This window comes from Triturus cristatus, chromosome 1_2 (assembly GCF_964204655.1).
Source record: "Triturus cristatus chromosome 1_2, aTriCri1.1, whole genome shotgun sequence".
NCBI classification, from domain to species: domain Eukaryota; kingdom Metazoa; phylum Chordata; class Amphibia; order Caudata; family Salamandridae; genus Triturus; species Triturus cristatus.
In genome coordinates this window covers 257,769,195-257,791,539 of record NC_140580.1, presented here as the reverse complement: position 1 = coordinate 257,791,539, position 22,345 = coordinate 257,769,195, and the positions used below count along the sequence as shown (strand labels likewise).

General features: G+C 41.9%; 1 protein-coding gene across 5 annotated transcripts in view; it reads right to left on the bottom strand.

Moving 5' to 3' along the window:
* Nucleotides 1-22,345, bottom strand: part of CCAR1 (cell division cycle and apoptosis regulator 1) — a 2,209,777-nt gene that overhangs the window by 786,441 nt on the left and 1,400,991 nt on the right. For all 5 annotated transcript variants that reach the window (XM_085603559.1, XM_085603560.1, XM_085603562.1 and 2 more), the window contains one exon: nucleotides 2,766-2,857. In XM_085603559.1, coding sequence (XP_085459685.1) covers nucleotides 2,766-2,857 — 92 coding nt within the window. The remainder of the gene's footprint in view (nucleotides 1-2,765; nucleotides 2,858-22,345) is intronic.

Below are 22,345 nucleotides of genomic sequence, written 5' to 3'. Positions count from 1 at the left end.
CGTTCATCGTGCTGCCTGAGTGAGGGCAACACAAAATGGCGGCGGAGCACAAAATGGCGGCTCAATGCGATCGTGATCGAAAATCGAATTTCCACAGTGGTTGTTTACATAAAACAACTCAGTTCAACACGATCATTGAGTCCATTCAGTACATTTTGTAAATCCAAGCGGTTTCTCTTTGGATTAGAAATTTTCGGTTATCTCTGCCTTCTTTAATGGGTACTATTTCACAAATGAGAAATCGTAGTTGGCTGATGGTGTGATTGTATTCATTAAATTGCACCGCCACTGAGGATTTCAAACTTTTGTTACGGATATTGCTCTTGTGTTCGTTTAAACGAATTTTGATCTTTCTTTTTGTTTTGCCTATATATGCTAGGCCACACGGACATTTCAACATGTATACAAGATTTTTGGAATCACACATAGCTGAGACAAATAGCTTGATGTTATATCCACGTGAAGGATGCTGAACGGTGTTTCCCTTGATGATGTTATTACAATTTCCACAGTTATGGCATGGCGTGGTGCCTTTATATGTCAGTGTTGGTTGAACTCGATTAGGTGGCTTAAGGAGTTCCATAAGGTTCTTGCTTCTTTCATAAGCAAACAGTGGTCTGTCGGAATTTTTTTTGTTGAAATCAGATTCAACCTGTAACATAGGCCAATGTTTTAAGATGGCTTTCTTAAGATTGAAACTTTCTGTAGAAAACTTCTAGGTTATGAATGGCCCCTCTGCATGAAAGTACTGGATCCTATCTCCCACAGTTAAATCGTTCTAAGGCAGAATTAGTTTTTTCACTGAATAGTAATGAGCCATTGAAAGGCACATCCATGAGGGATGTCTACACATCTCCTAAAAACCTGTGCATCGCATCCACACATGGCAGTGGAGTGCCATACTAGTGCACACTGCCCACCCCAAGCAATCAGTAGTATACAGGCCAGCATGAATCACATATTTGGCCATACCCATGTCATCTTGAATGGTTCAAGCCAAGAAGGCATTCAATTCTTCTACAACCACTGGCAAAACCTTGCTTGCGATGTTCCAGAGTGTGTGTTGTATATATCAGCAAATAGACAAACTGAGTTGACTGACTTCAATCCTGCAAGGCTGGTTGAAGAGGATATCGGTTTCCTGAATGTCTCAATCCTTTTAGACTCTGACCAGGGAAGTTGTGGGGAGTGAATCAGGATTCGCTAGGCTGCTGGGCACTTTGACCACCAAACCCTCAGGTATTGGATGGCGAGTAACAAAATCAGGGTTGCCGGGTGCTGAGTTGTGGCACCTGACCACCTCTCACTCCACCTGTGGGCAAGAACATGGCTTAGATCAAGTGTCCATCAAAGTGTCAGTCAGGGCTTCGTTGAAGGATAGTAAGAGCTCAGAATAAGTTAGCCCAGGTTGCATGCTGTCTGATTGTTTTATTGTTTTAACATCAAAAGAAGGCAGCATTAGGTGCATGATGTCAACTGCATGTTACATTACCGAAGCAAAGGAAGCACTCTTTCCCACTGGCAGCGCAAGAGGGGAAATCAACCCCATATCTTGTGAAGTGTCATGTAAATCCATATATTAACAGTCATTATCATACATGGGGTAACTCATCTCTTTCATCACCAATGTTTTCTCCTTGAAGTGGTACATTTCGATCAGATTCAGGAACAAAAAGATGATGGAGCCTCTGGGGACAGCTCTGTAGTAGTGAAGGAATATTATTGAATCAGGCCATAGGGTGACTGGGCGCCATGGAGTGAAGCACGCCTTGGATCATCTAGAAGACCGAATGGACGGAAACTCTATGGCTCTTCTAGAAACCTTTGGATACCTTGGCCTCACCCAGCACATTACCGAATCCACCCACATTGATGGAGACCTACTGGAACTGATTTTCTCCTCAATCAGCACTATCCCAGTTGACAAGCCAGCAACTATGACCTGGACAGAGCCCAACCATGCCAATTTCAGCATACCCACCCTGCACCACCAAAGACCTACCCCCACCAGAACCACCTGCCGCAGCTGGAAGAGCATCTGAGAAGAGGAGCTGGCTTTGGCTCCCTCCGAGAATCGGCATGAGCACACCAGTAAATTGCCAAAAGCCAATAGGAACGCGACACCCAGGCTCTCCTCAAGTGCAAAACAGCAGCAAGAACCTGACTACAGGCCAGCTAGTGGGTACGTAGAGGAGCTCAGGCTGACAAAATACCACTACTGATCATTGAAAAAGAATGTTTAGGCTTTTTCTGACTTTGCTGGCCTGTCCTACTAAATTACGGTCCTGGTTATTTTTCTTTTTATATTCAACATGGCTACCGCTATTACGAAAATAAACCAATGGTTGTTTGTAAAAGTCCAATGGCTCTGTAGCCCTAACAATAAAATAATAAACAATAGAGAAATCACTTGGACTGAGACAGAGTCTATACTCGGCCCTTTACAAGAGACTAATAACATATAAGTAATGCATAGAAGAATACATACATAAATAAATAGAAAAACATGCTACGGTCTAACTTAGTAGTTCCAATGCATAGACGGAGTGAAAAGTTGATTATATCTAAAGACAAATGCAAAAACACTACCTACTATGACATTTTGTATGGGATTTTCAGTGGAACAAACACAACTAATAAAGAGGCACAACTGCACAAGGAGAACTGTGAAAGTGGCCACAATGTAAGAAGATTTAATCATTGACTAACCAAGCAAACAATGAAACCACATATTCTCAAAAATGAGTCGTGCAGCATAACAGTACCTTTTCTTTAGAATGCCGCTCCTTACAGTGCCTGAGCTCTTCTCCTCTATCATCTCGTCTTTCCTTACAAATGGACTCACCATCATTTCTGTCTGAATTTAAAAGATAAAAAACTAACTGAACTAATACAAGTGTTTCAGACGTTTTCCTAGAACATGAAATCAGCACAATAATCAGTAATGGGCTTGTGTTCCTAAACAGTCAAGTTCATAACAGTTAGGAGAAACAGAAATTTGAAATATTTTAAGAGAACAGATACCCTATGTTTGAAAATGATTTACACTGGTGAGATTTAGGGTTCTGGCTTACAAAACAAAGACAAAAAGACTGCAAATAAAAAAATAAATATATATACATATATAAGCATATATATATACATATATATATATATATATATATATATATATATATATATATATATGTATTCACTGTAAAAATCTTAGGGTTCAGGGGCGTTCTAGTTAGCTGGACTTTTCCCTCGTACAAAACCACTGAAATTCCTCCGTTATAGTTAGTTCAGCTAACTATAACTCGCGCGCCCGCAATGCACTGCTGATGACGTCACATATTACATCACTCATGACATGGTCAGTGACATCACTGATGACATCTCCAATGACATCACTCATCTCATCATCCAGTGAATGTGTGTTTTTCTGAATATTAAATATGTTTTATATATGTATATCTCAAGGTCGATGGAAGAATAAATGGGTATAAAAGTGTCTAAATGGATAATTAAAAAAAAAAAATTGATTGTATAACTGACTGATTAAGTGTATCTTAGTGAATACATGACTTAGTGAGTAATGTTTAAATATGTAAATATCTGTATCAGTCTCTCACTTTGTGTAGAAGTGGCTGCATGGGTTGGTGAGTAGCTACATGAGTGTCTATATAGGTAATTAGTTGTTTTTTTGAGTATCAGTATGAGTGTCTGAGTGTCTGTATGGTTCGGTGGGGGGTATTACATAGTGCATAGATGCATGAATGAGTAGCTCACTGTTTGTATGTGTTGAAGACAGCATGTGTGCAGGACTGTATGGGTGGATGAGTGTGTGTATGGCTGTGCTAGTGAGTGAATGACTGTCTCAATAGTGTCTTTATGAGTAACTACATACGTTTTAAACTAGTATATGTGACTATTGGTGTATATAAGTGAGTATATGTGAGAGTGAGAGATTGGAAGAGTTCCTGTATGAATAAGTATGTGTTTCTATAAGTGATTGTTTAAGAGACTAAGTATGCGTAAGTTTCTGTAGAAGTAAGTGTGGTGGTGTGTGTATAACTATATGCAAGTAAATGGATGTTTGATTCTTTATTAGCATGAGTGACTATGTGTGTGAGTAACTCTATGGATGAGTGGCGTTGCGTAACAGGATGTATAGGTGTAGGAGTACATATGATGAGTGAGAACATGTATGAGTGAATGTATAGGACTGTTGGTGAATGAGTGGATGTGTATGTAGATCTTGGAATTACTGAATAGGTTGTTGTAACTGGTATTGGTATGTCCATTGTTATGAAAATTTTAGTTTCTATTTTTGAATGCGTGTATCAAAGGTTATATTAGGGTGCCACTCTATCACAAGGATGATGTCATCCGTGATGTCATCAGTGATGTCATTTGAGATGTCATGAGTGATGTCATGAGTGATGTCATGAGTGATGTCATGAGTGATGTCAAAGACCATTTCATGAGTGATGTAATACATGACGTCATCAGCAGTGCATTGCGGGCGCGCGAGTTATAGTTAGCTGTACTAACTATAACGGGGGAATTTCAATGGTTTTGTCTGAGTGAAAAGTCCAGCTAACTATAACGCCCCTGAAACCTATGGTTTTTTCAGTGAATTTCTAAGGTTTTTTAAATGCTAATTCCTAACTATAACGTGCCTGAAACCTATGGTTTTTTTAGTGAATTTCAAAGGTTTTTTAAATGCTAATTTCTAACTATGCCTACAGAGATAGGACATGTGAAGAAAGAAGAAAAAACGCACAGAAAGAAAAAACAGAAATGCAGAAAGAAGCAACAGAAGTCCTCAAAGACGAAGAAAAGTGCAGGAAGAAGGATAATGTGCAAAAAGAACAAACAGAAGAGCAGAAAGAAGCCTTGTTGCAAAATCATCCTGTACCCTCAACTTTTTTTTTTAGCTAGTGCTATGTTAAAAGACACTTAGAATACAGTGAAAATACCTACATACACGAGGGAACACTATGCGTTGGGGTCCCCCTGTGATTAGCATGACCTCCTCTGTAAGCCCCTAGTATATAATAGGGCAGGGGGATTAAAACTACCTCTTAAAACACGCCACAGGGCGTGTTTGCACACGGCACCTCAGGCCCGTCCCCTCCCTTCACCACTGTGTATACACGCCCTGTGGCCATTTTTAGTTGGGAGATTAAGTTCATTTGAATCCTGAGGGTCCCTAGGGTCCAACTAGCCCACTAGGTACCTCCAGTAAGTGCCAGAGAGCTGTGTTGCAGAGAGGTGTAAAAAGTGGCACGGCCTGGACCACCTCTCTGCAACGCAGCGCAGTGGCGCTTACTGGAAGCACCTGGTGGGCTAGTTAGCCCCCAGGGGCCCTCAGGATTGAAGGGGAATTATTTCCCCAACTTAAAACGTGCCACAGGGTGTGTTTGCACACGTCACCTCAGGCCCCGTCCCCTCCCTTCGCCACGGTGTAAACGCGCCCTGTGGCCGTTCTAAGTTGAGAGATTAAGTCCCCTTGAATCCTAAGGGTCCCTAGGGTCAAACGAGCCCACTAGGTACCTCCAGTAAGCGCCACAGAGCTGCGTTGCAGAGGTGTAAAAAGGGGCGTGGCCTCAGAACACCTGTCTGCAACGCAGCTCCCTGCCGCATACTGGAGATACCTGTTGGGCTTGTCGGCCCTCAGGGACCCTCAGTATTGAAGGGGAATTACTTCCCCAACTTACAACTCGCCAGGGAGCGCGTTTGCAGAGTGCTGCAAGGAGGGGGCGTGGCCTCCGGCGCGATGCCGGTCTTTTATTTATTTATTTATTTTTTAAACAAGGGGGGCTGTATGGCCCCCCTTCTTTTTCTAATTTATTGGCCCTGAGGACCTCATCCCCCAGGGCCTGCCCCCTAATTTGTTTTGGGGGGGGGGGAAAACTTTGGAAGGGGGCGGGCCCCCCTCCTGAGGCCTTAATCGGCCCCGGGGACCCCAGCTCCTGGGGCATGGCGTTTATTATTATTTTTTTTAATTCTTTAGGAGGGGGGCTGCGTTGCCCCCCTCCTCAGGCCACTTATGACCCCGGGGACCCCATCCCCCGGGCCGGCCTTTGTTTTTTATTATTTTTTTTATATATATATACATATATTTATAGAAACACCTAGGACATGTTGGACAAACCATACGTACCTATCACCATGACGATTTGCGTGATATTCATTAGAAGGCGACTATGCATACAATGAATCCATGTGGAATGTATTTACATCGCTAGTGAAGCTCTGACGTGTTTGACGCCCTACCGTGCCTAATCCCGGTGCCCCCTCCGGTGGGTACTCTCCAAGTAGACACCCTTGTCGTTTATTTATACAAACATGGGTAGCTATTGACGGGCACATTTAATACACACGCACACCAAGCCATTCAAAGGGGATTCAACAAAAATTCGACCAAAACTATGCAAGAAACCGCCCTCACGGTTAATAAAACACACATTCACCGCCGGATTTGTAATACTTTTTATTTTATTCTCTGGAAAGGAGACAAACCTCACTTGAGAGTCACAGCGCGCTCCTGGTTGAGCCCAATGCTGTGTTACACCCACCAGTGCATGCCTAGTGCCACACACCTCTGTGTTGTATTCCACCAGCTTGTGCGTATGCTATGGCACTCTCTAGCCCATGTGCACTGTAACACCACCCCGTGAATATGTGATGCCACACTTGCCTTCGCACAGGTTTATTTGCCCCATCTAACGTGCCTTCCTCGATGCCTATGTTATAACGCACACCGCTATGCCATACATATTACAATCTGGGATCCATATCTTTGTCACAGTGCATATACAACGTTACACTCCCGAGCACATATTTTATATTACAACTTTAGAGACTAGTTAGGTTACACAACACTGCCCTGTGCATATTACACTCCAAGGTGCATATCGCATAGCACGCGCTAGTGCCTGTGCTATCTCGCGCTCTCCAATGAATCTGTCATTGCGCACAATGTATTGCATATTATATTTCACGCCCCGGTTCATCTTATATAACACTTTTTGGTGCATAGTTTATACCATACACTATATCTAGTTTTCATTTTCAATCGTGCTCTCAGGACTATATTCTATATAACACTGCGTTCACCTACCCTTTTCACAGGCATTACATTTTGCGATGGGGGGTGGAGGGTCAGGGGGTGTTTCTGCCAAGTGAGCCCGGAGTCACAAACGTCCTCTTCTTCCTGAATAAAAGTGAGATTATGCTGCATACTTGTTCATATTTTAAGTAGTTCAAACAGACACACATTTTAAAAACAATAAAGTTCCTAATACCCGCCTGCTCTGAACAGTTAGCTTGCTGCCCCATCCACCTCCTACCCATCTTCTGTTGTCTGTATCCATGGACTAGCCTCCTCCTTTCTGCCATGCATGGTCTGATGTGCTGCCACTGCCCTCCATTTAGCATGATGTACCAGCCCACTCCTCCATGGAGGGAAAGTGGGAGGGGCTCAGAGGCAGCTAGCTGACCACACAGGGAATGTGGGAGGGGCCGTGGCAGCACAGAAGACCATGCATGGCAAGCGGGAGGGTTAGTGGCAGCACAATGGCTATGATGGGCAAGAAGGAGGGTGCAGGGGCATTCACAAAGGACCATGGAGGATGGAAGGGAGGGTCGGGACCTGGGCACAGACAAGAGAGTTCAGGGGAAGGGGCCTCACAACAGACCACGCGGGGCAGACAGGAGGAGCAGTTGCAGCACAACAGACCAGGGAGGGCAGAAGGGTGTGGCAGTAAAATGGACCATGGAGGACAGGAGGAAGGGGATAGGGGCATGGAATGTGGACAGGCAGGGTGGAGGTGGCAGGGACAGGTTACAGTCATCTGACAATGCTAGGCAGGTGGGAGGGGAGTGGCAGCTCAACAGAACACTCAGAGTAGAAAGGAGTGGCAGGTCTATGGAACATGGTGGGCAAAAAGGATGGAGCAGGGGCATGCACAAAGACATCCGAGGGAAGGGGGGAGGAGAATAGGGGCAGCAAGCTAAGCACAGAGGTAAAGCAGGAGATCAATGTTGGGGCATAGAATTGGGCAATGGAGGGCAGGAGGAGTGGACTGGTACATCATGCTAAATGGAGGGCAGTGGCAGCACATCAGACCATGCATGGCAGGAGGGAGGAGGCTAGTCCTTGGATTCAGACAACAGAGGATAGGGAATAGGTAGATGGGGCAGCAAGCTAACTGTTCAGAGAAGGCGGGTATTAGGAACTTGACTGTTTTTAAAATGTGTGTCTGTGCGAACTACTTAAAATATGAACAAGTATGCAGCATAATCTCACTTTTATTCACGAAGAAGAGGACGTTTGTGACTGTGACTCCGGGCTCACTTGGCAGAAACACCCCCTGACCCTCCACCCCCCACCAGGTGCTTCCAGTAAGCACCACTGCGCTGCGTTGCAGAGAGGTGGTCTAGTCCGCGCCCCTTTTTACATCTCTCTGCAACGCAGCTCTGTGGCGCTTACTGGAGGTACCTAGTGGGCTAGTTGGATCCTAGGGACCCTCAGGATTCAAGGGGACTTAATCTCCCAACTTAAAACGGCCACAGGGCGTGTTTACACAGTTGGGAAGGGAGGGGACGGGGCCTGAGGTGACATGTGCCGACACGCCCTGTGGTGCGTTTTAAGAGGTAGTTTTAATCCCCCTGCCCTATTATATACTAGGGGCTTACAGAGGAGGTCATGCTAATCACAGGGGGACCCCAACGCGTTGTGTTTCCTAGTGTATGGAGGTGTTTTCACTGTATTCTAAGTGTCTTTTAACATAGCACTGGCTATAGGACTGGTTAGTCAGACTGAGTTACCACCAGTATCCGTCTGAAAAAGTTGAGGGTACAGGATGATTTTGCAACAAGGCTTCTTTCTGCTCTTCTGTTTGTTTTTTCTGCACGTTATCCTTCTTCCTGCACTTTTCTTTGTCTTTGAGGACTTCTGTTGCTTCTTTCTGCATATCTTTTTTTTTCTTTCTGTGCGTTTTTTCTTCATTCTTCACATGTCGTATCTCTGTAGGCATAGTTAGAAATTAGCATTTAAAAAACCTTTGAAATTCACTGAAAAAAATTCCCCCGTTATAGTTAGTTCAGCTAACTATAACTCGCGCGCCCGCAATGCACTGCTGATGACGTCACATATTACATCACTCATGACATGGTCAGTGACATCACTCATGACATCACTGATTCCAGTTACAACAACCTATTCAGTAATTCTAAGATCCACATTCACATCCACTCATTCACCAACAGTCCTATAGTCACTCATACATGTACTCACTCATCATATGTACTCATACACCTATACATCCTGTTACACAACGCCACTCATCCATAGAGTTACTCACACACATAGTCACTCATGCTAATAAAGAATCAAACATCCATTTACTTGCATATACAGTTATACACACACCACCACACTTAATTCTACAGAAACTTACACATACTTAGTCTTTTAAACAATCACTTATAGAAACACAGTTATTCATACAGGAACTCTTCCAATCTCTCACTCTCACATATACTCACTTATATACACCAACATTCACATATACTAGTTTAAAACATATGTAGTTACTCATAAAGACAGGCATTCACTCACTAACACACCCATACACACACTCATCCACCCACACAGTCCTGCACACATGCTGTCTTCAACACATACAAACAGTATGCATGCATCTATGCACTACGTAATACCCCCCACCGAACCATACAGACACTCAGACACTCATACTGATACTCAAAAAAAACAACTAATAACCTATATAGACACTCATGTAGCTACTCACCAACCCATGCAGCCACTTCTACACAAAGTGAGAGACTGATACAGATATTTACATATTTAAACATTACTCACTAAGCCATGTATTCACTATGATACACTTAATCGGTCAGTTATACAATAATTTTTTTTTTTAAATCATCCATTTAGACACTTATATACCCATTTATTCTTCCATCGACCTTGAGATATACATATATAAAACATTTAATTTTCAGAAAAATACACATTCACTGGATGATGTTATCAGTGATGTCATGAGTGATGTCATTTGAGATGTCATGAGTGATGTCACTGACCATGTCATGAGTGATGTAATATGTTACATCATCAGCAGTGCATTGCGGGCGCGCGAGTTATAGTTAGCTGAACTAACTATAACAGGAGAATTTCAATGGTTTTGTATGAGTGAAAAGTCCAGCTAACTATAACGCCCCTGAAACCTATGGTTTCTTCAGTGAATATATATATATATATATATATCATGTGATCAAGGCAGAGGAGCTGCCGAAACGCGTCATGGTGGAAGGTGTGCTTGCATAATAAAATCAATTAAGCACCAAGTTGGGTCCATTCTCGCTTTTTCCAGCAGCTCAGCATGGAGACGTAGAGCGAGCGTTTTGCTGATATATATATATATATATATATATATATATTCAGTGAAAAAACCATAGGTTTCACACATGTTATAGTTAGCTGGACATTTTACTGATAAAAAAACAATGAAATTCCCCCGTTATAGTTAGTGCAGGCAACTATAACTCACGCGACCGCAATCCTCTGCTGATGACATATGTGTCTTTATGAAAAAAAAATAATTGTAATATATGTATAGCTAAAATTTAATGGAAGAAGACATGGGCAAATAAGTGTCTAAATACAGTATTAGCATCAGCAGAGGATTGCGGTCGCGTGAGTTATAGTTGCCTGCACTAACTATAACGGGGGAATTTCATTGGTTTTTTATCAGTAAAATGTCCAGCTAACTATAACATGTGTGAAACCTATGGTTTTTTCACTGAATTTGCAAGGTTTTTTAAATGCTAATTCCTAACTATAACGTGTGTGAAACCTATGGTTTTTTCAGTGAATTTGTACGGTTTTTTAAATGCTAAGTTACTTTACGCCATTCGTGGCGTGCGCGCCCACTTAACGCAGTTCGTTCCGTGCGCGCACAGTGAGCACGCGGTGCGCTTCGCGCACCGCGCGCCCACTTTACGCAATTAGTGCCGTGCACGCACGGTGGGCACGCGGTGCGCTACGCGCACCGCGTGCCCACGTTACGCTAGATGGGCCATGTACGCACGATGCACTTCGCGCACCGTGCGCACATGGAGGACATATGATGCGCTTCGTTGTGAAAGGTAATATTTTAATTGTTCAAACTGCATATAAGCCATGCACAAATGGCGGCCTTCGGGCACCATTTGCACATGGGGTGGGGAGAGTATGGATGTTTTTTTTTTTTTAATAATTTTTACCGTACGCGTACGGTAAGCGTAATCGCCGAAATTATCGAAAAAATAAAAATTCCTTTTTTGGCCTTAGGGGATCTTTGGGGACTCCCTGAACATGGTTAGGTGCATAGAAGCTGTCTAAACAGCCCCTTTACATGTTTTTGCCCTTTCTTTTTAAACCCCCTCTCAGAGTGCGAGAGAGAAAATGGCGGCCGCCACTTCCTGGTTTCGACCGATTCGAATGTTTACTAAGATCTAACAGCCAATCAGATTCGCGCTCGCGCACGTCACCGTACGCGTACGGTAAGCTTACCGTAAGCGCACCGTAAGCTGGCTCAGATATATATATTGATTTAAAGGCTATTTTCTCAGGAACTACTGAACAGATTTACACCAGACCTACAAAAGGCACTTCCTTGACCTGAGGACTACCTCTCTGCCAAATTTCAAGTATCTCTGCTCAGCCGTTCGGGCTGTAGCTGTGTCTAAAGGTCCTATGGAAAAATGCATGGGAAAAACGCGTTTTGGGACCCCCCTTTTATCTCAGCCCCCGCTTGACGAATCCCCCCGAGACTTTCAGGGTAGGAGCGGAGCGTAGCGCCCCACCTATTTTGAAAATTTCGCGAGGATTCGTCGACCGGCGCCAAAGTTATTCCAAATAGAATGTTGCGGTTTTCCTATGGAAACAGGGTCCTAACTATAACTACCTACTGGCGACCGCCAGTAGGTAATATATATATATATATATATATATATATATATATATATATATTTATATTATCTACTGGCGGTCGCCAGTAGATAGTTATAGTTACAACCTAGTTTCCATAGGAAATCTCAAAATTCTATTTTGAATAACTTTGGCGCCGGTTGACGAATTCTCGCGAAATTTTCAAAACTAATGGGGCGCTCCGTTCAGCTCCTACCCTGAAAGTCTCGGGGTGATTCGTCAAGCGGGGGCCGAGAAAAAAGGGGGGTCCCAAAACGCGTTTTCCCCATGCATTTTTCCATAGGACCTTTAGACACAGCTACAGCCAGAACGGCTGAACAGAATTACTTGAAATTTGGCAAAGAGGTAGTCCTCAGGTCAGGCATGTGCCTTTCGCATATATGGTGTAAATCCGTTCAGTAGTTCCTGAGAAAATCAAAAGTAAAATCATATACATATCTGGGCGGAGCCTAACCACGCATCTCATTGTGAGATCTGATTGGCTGTCAGCACTTCATCCAAGAAGTGTTGGCAGCCATCTTGGGACCAATATATATTATAGCACCTCATTAAAAAGCACTGCTGTTAATAGAAGGTTTTAAGACTTTAGTTACATTATAAATCATTTGTTGATGGTACCATACTCATTTTAGGAATTGTGGTGTGTTCTAAGGTGATTTTACCATGTGAAAAAGCCTTCTGCTGGGATATCATTAATCATGTTTGAGAGAAAACTATTTTCTCATGCTTTTCCCACAGAGGTTTGGAAGGTGATCTATAAGCTAAGCTGAGAGCATATTTTCTGTAAATTCACATCATCTTTCTCAGTCATGTGAGAATTAGGTCTGACATTCTCAGAAAAACATGTACATCCAACAAGGGCAGAGACTGTCAGTTGATTCCTTTGTGTTCTACTGCAGCTTCCCAGAGTGGTCTAAATAACAACTAGAGCGCTAACAGTCCTACTTATGACAAATGTATGGCACACCTGAAGCCATCTTGATTGGAATAAAGTGGTAACTCTTAAAAAACTTAATTTAAAAAGGAACAAAATGTGGGGGTTCATTTTGCCATAGAAAGTATGATTAGTGCTGCAGAAGGAAAAATTAGGGCACATTTTGAGTGAATTCTCAAATCCTCTTCTATTTCATTAAAAAAAATCTGACATGCAGACTGAAACATGCTCTTTCAATACCAGCAGCAGACTTCCCTGGTGAGCAGTAGCTTTACTAAAGTGATCTAATGAGCAACTAGAGTGCTAACATTCTGAATTTATGGCAAATGTGTGACACATCTGAATGCCTTCTTGATGTAATCAAAGTAAAAAACTGAAAGTATTTCCTACTGAGGAGACTGTAGTAAATGAGGAAATTAGGAAACTTCATAACATATAAGTCTCTCAAGATGGCCACCAGAGACAAAAGAGCCCACATGTAGCACAAATATCACCCAGATGTAGCCCAAGTATAGCCCAATGACAGAATGTCCCAGAGTGTTCTAAAGAACAACTAGAGCGCTAACAGTCTTACTTATGACAAAAGTATGGCACACCTGAAGCCATCTTGATTGTAATAAAGTGGTAACACTTAAAACATTTAATTTGCAAAGGAACAAAATGAGGGGGATCATTTTGCCATAGAAATTATGATTAGTGCTGCAGAAAGAAAAATTAGGGCACATTTTGACTTCTCAAATCCTCTTCTATTTCATTACAAAACTTCTGATATGCAGACTGAAACATGCACTTTGAATACCAGCAGCAGACTTCCATGGTGAGCAGTAGCTTTACTACAGTGATCTAATGAGCAACTAGAGTGCTAACATTCAGAATTTATGACAAATGTGTGACATATCTGAATGCCTTCTTGATGGAACCGAAGTAAACAAGAATTGAAAATGCAATAGGTCTCGTCCTCGTTTAAGTTAAAGCAATTATGTTTGTAATTAGGTGGCTTTTTAGCTTTGCTTTTATTAGTGTTTTTCAAACTTTTATTTACATAACATGCATATGTATGCATATATGTATATGTATGCATGGATTTATATTTGTATTTATATAGATGTGAAGATTGTATATATATGTATGTATATATATACACATACATATATAAATGCATATGCATATATATATGTGTGTGTGTGTGTGTGCGCGTAGAGAGAGGTAGAGGTGTAGAGGTAGAGAGTAGTAGAGAGAGAGGTAGAGAGTAGAGGATGAGTAGTAGAGAGTGAGTAGAAGAGTGAGTAGAAGAGAGTGAGTAGAAGAGTAGTGGAGAGTGAGTAGAGAGTGAGTAGTAGAGAGTGAGTAGTAGAGAGTGAGTAGTAGAGAGTAGTAGAGAGTGAGTAGCAGAGAGTAGTAGAGAGTGAGTAGTAGAGTGAGTAGTAGAGAGTGAATAGTAGAGTAGTAGAGAGTGAGTAGTAGAGAGTGAGTAGAGTGAGTAGTAGAGAGTAAGTGGTAGAGAGTGAGTAGTAGAGAGAGTTGTAGAGTAGAGTAGTAGAGAGAGTAGTAGAGCAGTAGAGAGCGAGTAGTAGAGAGTAGTAGAGAGTGAGTAGTAGGGAGTAGTAGAGTAGTAGACAGTGAGAAGTAGAGAGTGAGTAGTAGAGTGAGTAGTGGAGTAGTAGAGAGTGAGTAGTAGAGAGCGAGTAGTAGAGAGCAAGTAGTAGAGAGTGTGTAGTAGAGTGAGTAGTAGAGTGAGTAGTAGAGAGAGTAGTAGAGAGTAGTAGAGAGTGAGTAGTAGAGTGAGTAGTAGAGTGAGTACTAGAGAGTGAGTAGTAGAGTGTGAGTAGTAGAAAGTGAGTAGTAGAGAGTAGTAGAGTGAGTAGTAGAGAGTAGTAGAGAGTGAGTAGCAGAGAGTGAGCAGTAGAGAGTAGTAGAGTAGTAGAGTAGTAGAGAGTGAGTAGTAGAGAGTAGTAGAGAGTGAGTAGTAGAGAGTAGTAGAGAGCAAGTAGTAGAGAGCGAGTAGTAGAGAGTAGTAGAGAGTGAGTAGTAGACAGTGGTAGAGAGTAGTAGAGAGTGAGTAGCAGAGAGTGAGCAGTAGAGAGAGTAGTAGAGTAGTAGAGTACTAGAGAGTGAGTAGTAGAGATTGAGTAGTAGAGATTGAGTAGTAGAGAGTCGTAGAGAGCAAGTAGTAGACAGCGAGTAGTATAGTGAGTAGTAGAGCGAGTAGCAGAGAGTAGTAGAGTGAGTGGTAGAGAGTGAGTGGTAGAGAGTGAGTGGTAGAGAGTGAGTGGTAGAGAGTGAGTGGTAGAGAGTGAGTGGTAGAGAGTAGTAGAGTGAGTAGTAGAGTGAATAGTAGAGAGCAGTAGTAGAGAGTAGTAGTAGAGAGTAGAAGAGAGAGACTAGTAGAGTGAGTAGTAGAGAGTAGTAGCGAGTGAGTAGTAGAGAGTGAGTAGTAGAAAGTGAGTAGTAGAGTGAGTAGTAGAGAGTGAGTAGTCGAGAGTGAGTAGTAGAGAGAGAGTAGTAGAGAGAGAGTAGTAGAGAGTGAGTGGTAGAGAGTAGTAGAGACTGAGTAGTAGAGAGTAGTAGCGAGCGAGTAGTAGAGAGTGAGTAGTAGAGAGTAGTAGCGAGTGAGTAGTAGAGTGAGTAGTAGAGAGAGTAGTAGAGAGAGTAGTAGAGAGAGTAGTAGAGAGAGTAGTAGAGAGTGAGTAGTAGAGTGAATAGTAGAGAGTGAGTAGTAGAGTGAATAGTAGAGAGTGAGTAGTAGAGAGTAGTAGAGAGTGAGTAGTAGAGAGTAGTAGAGAATTAGTAGTGTAGAGAGAGTAGTAGAGAGTGAGTAGTGTAGAGAGAGTAGTAGAGAGTGAGTAGTAGAGAGTGAGTAGTAGATAGTGAATAGTAGAGAGTGAGTAGTAGAGAGTGAGTAGTAGAGAGTGAGTAGTAGAGAGTAGTAGAGAGTTGTAGAGAGTGAGTGGTAGAGTGTAGTAGAGACTGAGTAGTAGAGAGTAGTAGCGAGTGAGTAGTAGAGTGAGTAGTAGAGAGTAGTAGAGAGTGAGTAGTAGAGAGAGTAGTAGAGAGTGTAGTAGAGAGTGAGTAGTAGAGTGAATAGTAGAGAGTGAGTAGTAGAGAGTAGTAGAGAGTGAGTAGTAGAGAATGAGTAGTGTAGAGAGAGTAGTAGAGAGTGAGTAGTGTAGAGAGAGTAGTAGAGAGTGAGTAGTAGAGAGTGAGTAGTAGAGAGTGAGTAGTAGAGAGTAGTAGAGAGTGAGTAGTAGAGAGTGAGTAGTAGAAAGTGAGTAGTAGAGTGAGTAGTAGAGAGTGAGAAGTCGAGAGTGAGAAGTCGAGAGTGAGTAGTAGAGAGAGAGTAGTAGAGAGAGAGTAGTAGAGAGAGAGTAGTAGAGAGTGAGTGGTAGAGAGTAGTAGAGACTGAGTAGTAGAGAGTAGTAGCGAGCGAGTAGTAGAGAGTGAGTAGTAGAGAGTAGTAGCGAGTGAGTAGTAGAGAGTGAGTAGTAGAGAGAGTAGTAGAGAGAGTAGTAGAGAGTGAGTAGTAGAGTGAATAGTAGAGAGTGAGTAGTAGGGAGTAGTAGAGAGTGAGTAGTAGAGAGTAGTAGAGAATGAGTAGTGTAGAGAGAGTAGTAGAGAGTGAGTAGTGTAGAGAGAGTAGTAGAGAGTGAGTAGTAGAGAGTAGTAGAGAGTGAGTAGTAGAGAGTGAGTAGTAGAGAGTGAGTAGTAGAGAGTGAGTAGTAGAGAGTGAGTAGTCAGTCAGTGTCAGTCAGTGTCAGTCAATCAGTGTCAGTCAGTGTCAGCTAGAGCAGCTCTGCTGACCTGGTTCTCTGGCTCTAAAGCAGCTCTGCCGACCTGGTTCTCTGGCTCTAAAGCAGCTCTGCTGACATGGTTCTCTCCCTCTAAAGCAGCTCTGCTGACCTGGTTTCTCTGGCTCTACAGCAGCTCTGCTGACCTGGTTCTCTGGCTCCAGAGCAGCTCTGCTGACCTGGTTCTCTGGCTCTAAAGCAGCTATGCTGAACTGGTTCTCTCCCTCTAAAGAGCTCTGCTGACCTGGTTCTCTGGCTCTAAAGCAGCTCTGCTGACCTGGTTCTCTGGCTCTAAAGCAGCTCTGCTGACCTGGTTCTCTCCCTCTAAAGCAGCTCTGCTGACCTGGTTCTCTGCCTCTAGAGCAGCTCTGCTGACCTGGTTCTCTGGCTCTGAAGCAGCTCTGTTGACCTCGTTCTATGGCTCTAAAGCAGCTCTGCTGACCTGGTTCTCTGGCTCTAAAGCAGCTATGCTGAACTGGTTCTCTCCCTCTAAAGAGCTCTGCTGACCTGGGTCTCTGGTTCTAGGGAGCTCTGCTGACCTGCTTCTTAGGCTCTAGAGCAGCTCTGCTGACCTGGTTCTCTGGCTCTACAACGGCTCTGCTGACCTGGGTCTCTGGCTCTAGAGCAGCTCTGCTGACCTGGGTCTCTGGTTCTAGGGAGCTCTGCTGACCTGCTTCTTGGGCTCTAGAGCAGCTCTGCTGACCTGGGTCTCTGGCTCTACAACGGCTCTGCTGACATGGTTTCTCTGGCTCTACAGCAGCTCTGCTGACCTGGTTCTCTGCGCTCACGATACACGCACCCGACTTCGCGAAAATATATTTAAAAATAATATAAGTTTATTATAAGTACAAATATATTATTTTTATGAATATCTTAGATAATCTCTTGCCCTTATATGTTTATTAAAGACACATGCATATCATTTTGGAACATACTTTTTTTTTGCGGGAGTCGCGCACCCCAGCATGTATATGACGTCACGCGGGACCCGCCACCGCGCAAGCATGCACTGATGACATCAATGATGACATCATCCACGTGACAATCTGATACACTAGTATAACCTTTCATCACTCACTTTAAAATACAGAGTACCATATTTGAAACCATTGACACACCAATACCAGTTACTACATACCCACTCACTGATTCCTAAGTCTACACACACAACTACCCATTCAAAAACAGAATCATTTATACATGCACTCACTAATTAATAGAACAATATCAAATGCACTTATACACATATATAGACATTGACACATCAGCAGTCATCTTAGTCGGTTATGCAGTCATCCTACTCACTCATGAAAAAAATTAATCACACTTACATTTACTCACTTACACAACTATCCAACACCACCTCATTTATTCAAAAACATAGTGACTCATAGTTAATATGGTAAGAAATCACCATTACAATTATACACTCATTCATATAGTTACTCTCACAATCACTGACTCTTACACATACTTATTTATATACACCAACTCTCACATACAATGCCTTTTATTGTTTTACTTTGTTGAAGATGTACAACTAAAACATATATTCGCTCACCAACACACAAATAAATACACTCAGTCACCCAAACAACTGTTTCCACATGCACTCTTAAACCTATACACCTAGTCAATCAACCATTCACACATCTATGCATAGAGTTACACACACCCCATCCCATCACCCACAAACTCAGTGTCCCATACAAATACTCACCCAACTAATCAATAACTAATATACAAACTTATGTAGTTAGTGACCAACTGATGCAGGATGTTATACAACAACAGAGACAGTGATGCACACATTCACATAGTTTAGTTACTAATCCATGTATTAAGTGAGACACTTTTAATTACTCACTTAAACAGACAGTCAAACAGCTACTAAATCCTCCATCCAGACAGTTATATATCCACTCAATCTTCAATACAGATTGGTATACAATATAATACATATTTAAATTTCAAACTAAACCGCATTCACTGGATTATGTCATCAGTGATGTCATCAGTGATGTCATTTGAGATGTCATCAGTGATGTCACTGACCATGTCATGAATGATGCAATATGTGACATCATCAGCAGTGCATTGCAGGCGCGCGAGTTATAGTTAGCAGAACTAACTATAACGGAGGAATTTCTATGGTTTTGTACGAGTGAAATGGCCAGCTAACAATAACACCCCTGAAACCTATGGTTCTTTCTGTGAATCTCTAAGGTTTTTTAAATGCTAATTTCTAACTATAACGTCTCTGAAATCTATGTTTTTTCAGTGAATATATATATATATAGATATATGCATATTCATATATATATATATATATATATATATATATATATATATATATATATAACGCTCCAAAGTTCCACAAAGTGAACAAAGGACCAGCACTCCGGTTAGATTTTTAATCCCAATTCGGATTTATTAGTGCAAACAGACGCGTTTCAGCCGTAGCTTTCGTCAGTGTCGGCTCGCGTACAAAACGGAAATTGATTTTTATCTTATTCTGTAAACATAAATGAGGGACCAGTTCTATGTGACTTTAGTCGCCATCTTTGAACATGCAGAATTACATTTCATTCATGATATCTGTTCATTATAATCAAATTAAACTTACAATTCATTCAATTTCTTAACTTTAAATTGCATGTTTCACAATTCATAAATTCTTTTGCGATGAGGCATCCCATTTTCATCATATTCTGTAAGTATAAAGCCCTGGATGGGCAATTGTATTTTCACAATATCATTAGTGCACTTCAACTGAGACATCTCATTGCTACATTAATCACATTTGTACAAGTTTTACATTTATTCTTAGTTTCTATTCAGCTCAAATTTAGGAACACAGTGACAAAATGGTTTCTCATAGGTGAGTAATTAATTCCTCCCCTGAATTCAATCCCTCAGGTGTTTTTGTCTGGAGTTCAATAATATACCTGGATTCCAGGCGTCTCAGAGCTTTTTCCCTTTCTCCACCTCTGATATCTTTTGGTATACAATCCAGACTAAAAAAACTGAGGAGAGTTCTATCACTATTGTGGTGAGAGGCAAAGTGTCGTGCAACAGGGTAATTGACATCTCTATTTGCAATTGCCCTTTGATGTTCTAGGATGCGCATCTTGACCGCATTTACCGTACTACCTATATAACGGTAGTTGCAGGGGCATTCGAGGCAATATACCACAAATGGTGTGGTGCAAGTTATGAATTTAGTAATCTTTTTTGGGGTTTCACACCCCGGAATGGTGTACATAATGGTCTTCCTACTTGCCTGGCACGCCTTGCATTTCCCGCAGGGAAACAAACCTTTAAGGTCCCCCAGTCCCAAGGTGGAAACAGATGTTTTTTTTAGGTGACTCTGTACCAATAGATCTTTTAGGGATCTTGATTTCCTAAAAGTAATCTGAGGATTATCAGTCAGAGAACTACCTATAGTAGTGTCCATTCTGAGAATCTTCCAGTGCCTTCGTAATATCTGTCTTATCCTCATTGCTGATGAAGTATAAGTAGTAATTAACCTTAAGCTTCCTGCCTCATCTTTCTTTTTGGGACTGTCTTCTAGCAAGGTTAGTCTTGTCACTTCCTTGACTTTCAATTGCGCCTCTTTCAATACCTTTTGTGAGTATCCTCTAGCTTTAAAGCGTCTAACGCTGTCATTGGCTGCTTGGTCAAAATCCTCATCCATAGAGCAATTCCTCCTGATACGCAGCAACTCGCCATACGGAATGCTACCTATCAGGTTTCTCGGATGGCTACTCCCGCCATGCAAAATAGAGTTGCCTGCTGTGGTCTTCCTGTACAATGATGTCTGAATCATACCAGCTTTTACAAAGACCCTTATGTCTAAAAAGTGTATTTCCTTATCACTTATTTCATGGGTAAATCGCAAGTTATAGTTATTTACATTGAGAGCAGTAATGTATTCTTCTGCTGATTGTTTGGACCCCTTCCAAATAATGAAGAGGTCGTCAATGTAACGACGCCAGCAGACAACTTGGTCCACCCAAATGCTATTGTCATCTGCCCAGGCTACCTGCTTCTCCCACCAGCCTACAAAAAGATTCGCATAGCTGGGGGCGAAGCAGGAGCCCATGGCAGTACCCATTGTCTGTCGATACCTCTGATCTTGGAAAACAAAGATGTTATTGTTCAAGCAAAAATCAATAAACTCCAGTAACATTTCATTGTGATCTAGAAGCCTCGCTGTTCGTTGCCCCAAGAAGAATTTTACAGCCATTAGACCATCCTGATGTTTTATGCTCGTGTATAAATTACAAACATCCATGGTTATCATTAGGAAATCATTTTCCCATGTGATGCCCTGCATTTGTTTCAGAAAGTCCTTAGTATCCCTCGTATAAGAACTTGTCTGAACAACCAAAGGTGCAGATTGGTATACAATATAATACATATTTAAATTTCAAACTAAACCGCATTCACTGGATTATGTCATCAGTGATGTCATTTGAGATGTCATCAGTGATGTCACTGACCATGTCATGAATGATGCAATATGTGACATCATCAGCAGTGCATTGCAGGCGCGCGAGTTATAGTTAGCAGAACTAACTATAACGGAGGAATTTCTATGGTTTTGTACGAGTGAAATGGCCAGCTAACTAGAACACCCCTGAAACCTATGGTTCTTTCTGTGAATCTCTAAGGTTTTTTAAATGCTAATTTCTAACTATAACGTCTCTGAAATCTATGTTTTTTCAGTGAATATATATATATAGATATATGCATATTCATATATATATTCATATATATATATATATATATATATATATATTATCTACTGGTGGTCGCCAGTAGATAGTTATAGTTAGTTTTTTTCAGTGAATATATATATATATATAAACCTGCATTTTACATCAGCTATTAGCAAAGATTCTGCATATTTTTTAGATGTGGAGTTATAAGTTGAAAACAGCAAATTGGCTACAAAACTCTACAGGAAGCCCACGGCTGGGGATACGGTTTTACATGCTTCTAGCCACCATCCACAACATTTGATACGCAGCATCCCATACGGTGAGATGCTGCGTATTAGACGCATTTGTAGTTTGGATGCTGACTGTATTCGCGCGCAGGAGGCTAGTAAACAGCGCTTCCTAATCAGGGGCTATTCGTGTAAAATCATTGACAGTGCGATTAGGAAAACAAAAGATTTGTCTAGAGATATGATTTTGGCCCCCAAAGTCAAACAAAATCCTTTTAGCGAAGGTACTTCAAATGTCCAATCTAGGATTATTTTAACATACAATAGGCAACATCGGGAACTTAGAAAAATCTATTCACGCAACTGGAACTTGGTGCAGGGGGATCCCATTATTGGGGACCTAGTGGCTAACAAACCAGCCCTAACTTTCAGGAAGTCAGTCTCGATGAGCACTAGATTGGTCAGTAATTGTCCTGAGTTGACCACTCCTACCTCTTGGATGTCTCAAATTAAGGGTTTCAAAAAGTGCGTTACATGTAAGGCCTGTAAATTTGGACAAAATAAAACACACTACATTAGTCCTTTTAAAAATGAACCAATCCAGATAAAGAAAAGAACGACTTGCAAAACTGAATTTGCTGTATATGTGCTGGAGTGTCCTTGTGGACTGAAATATGTGGGCAGCA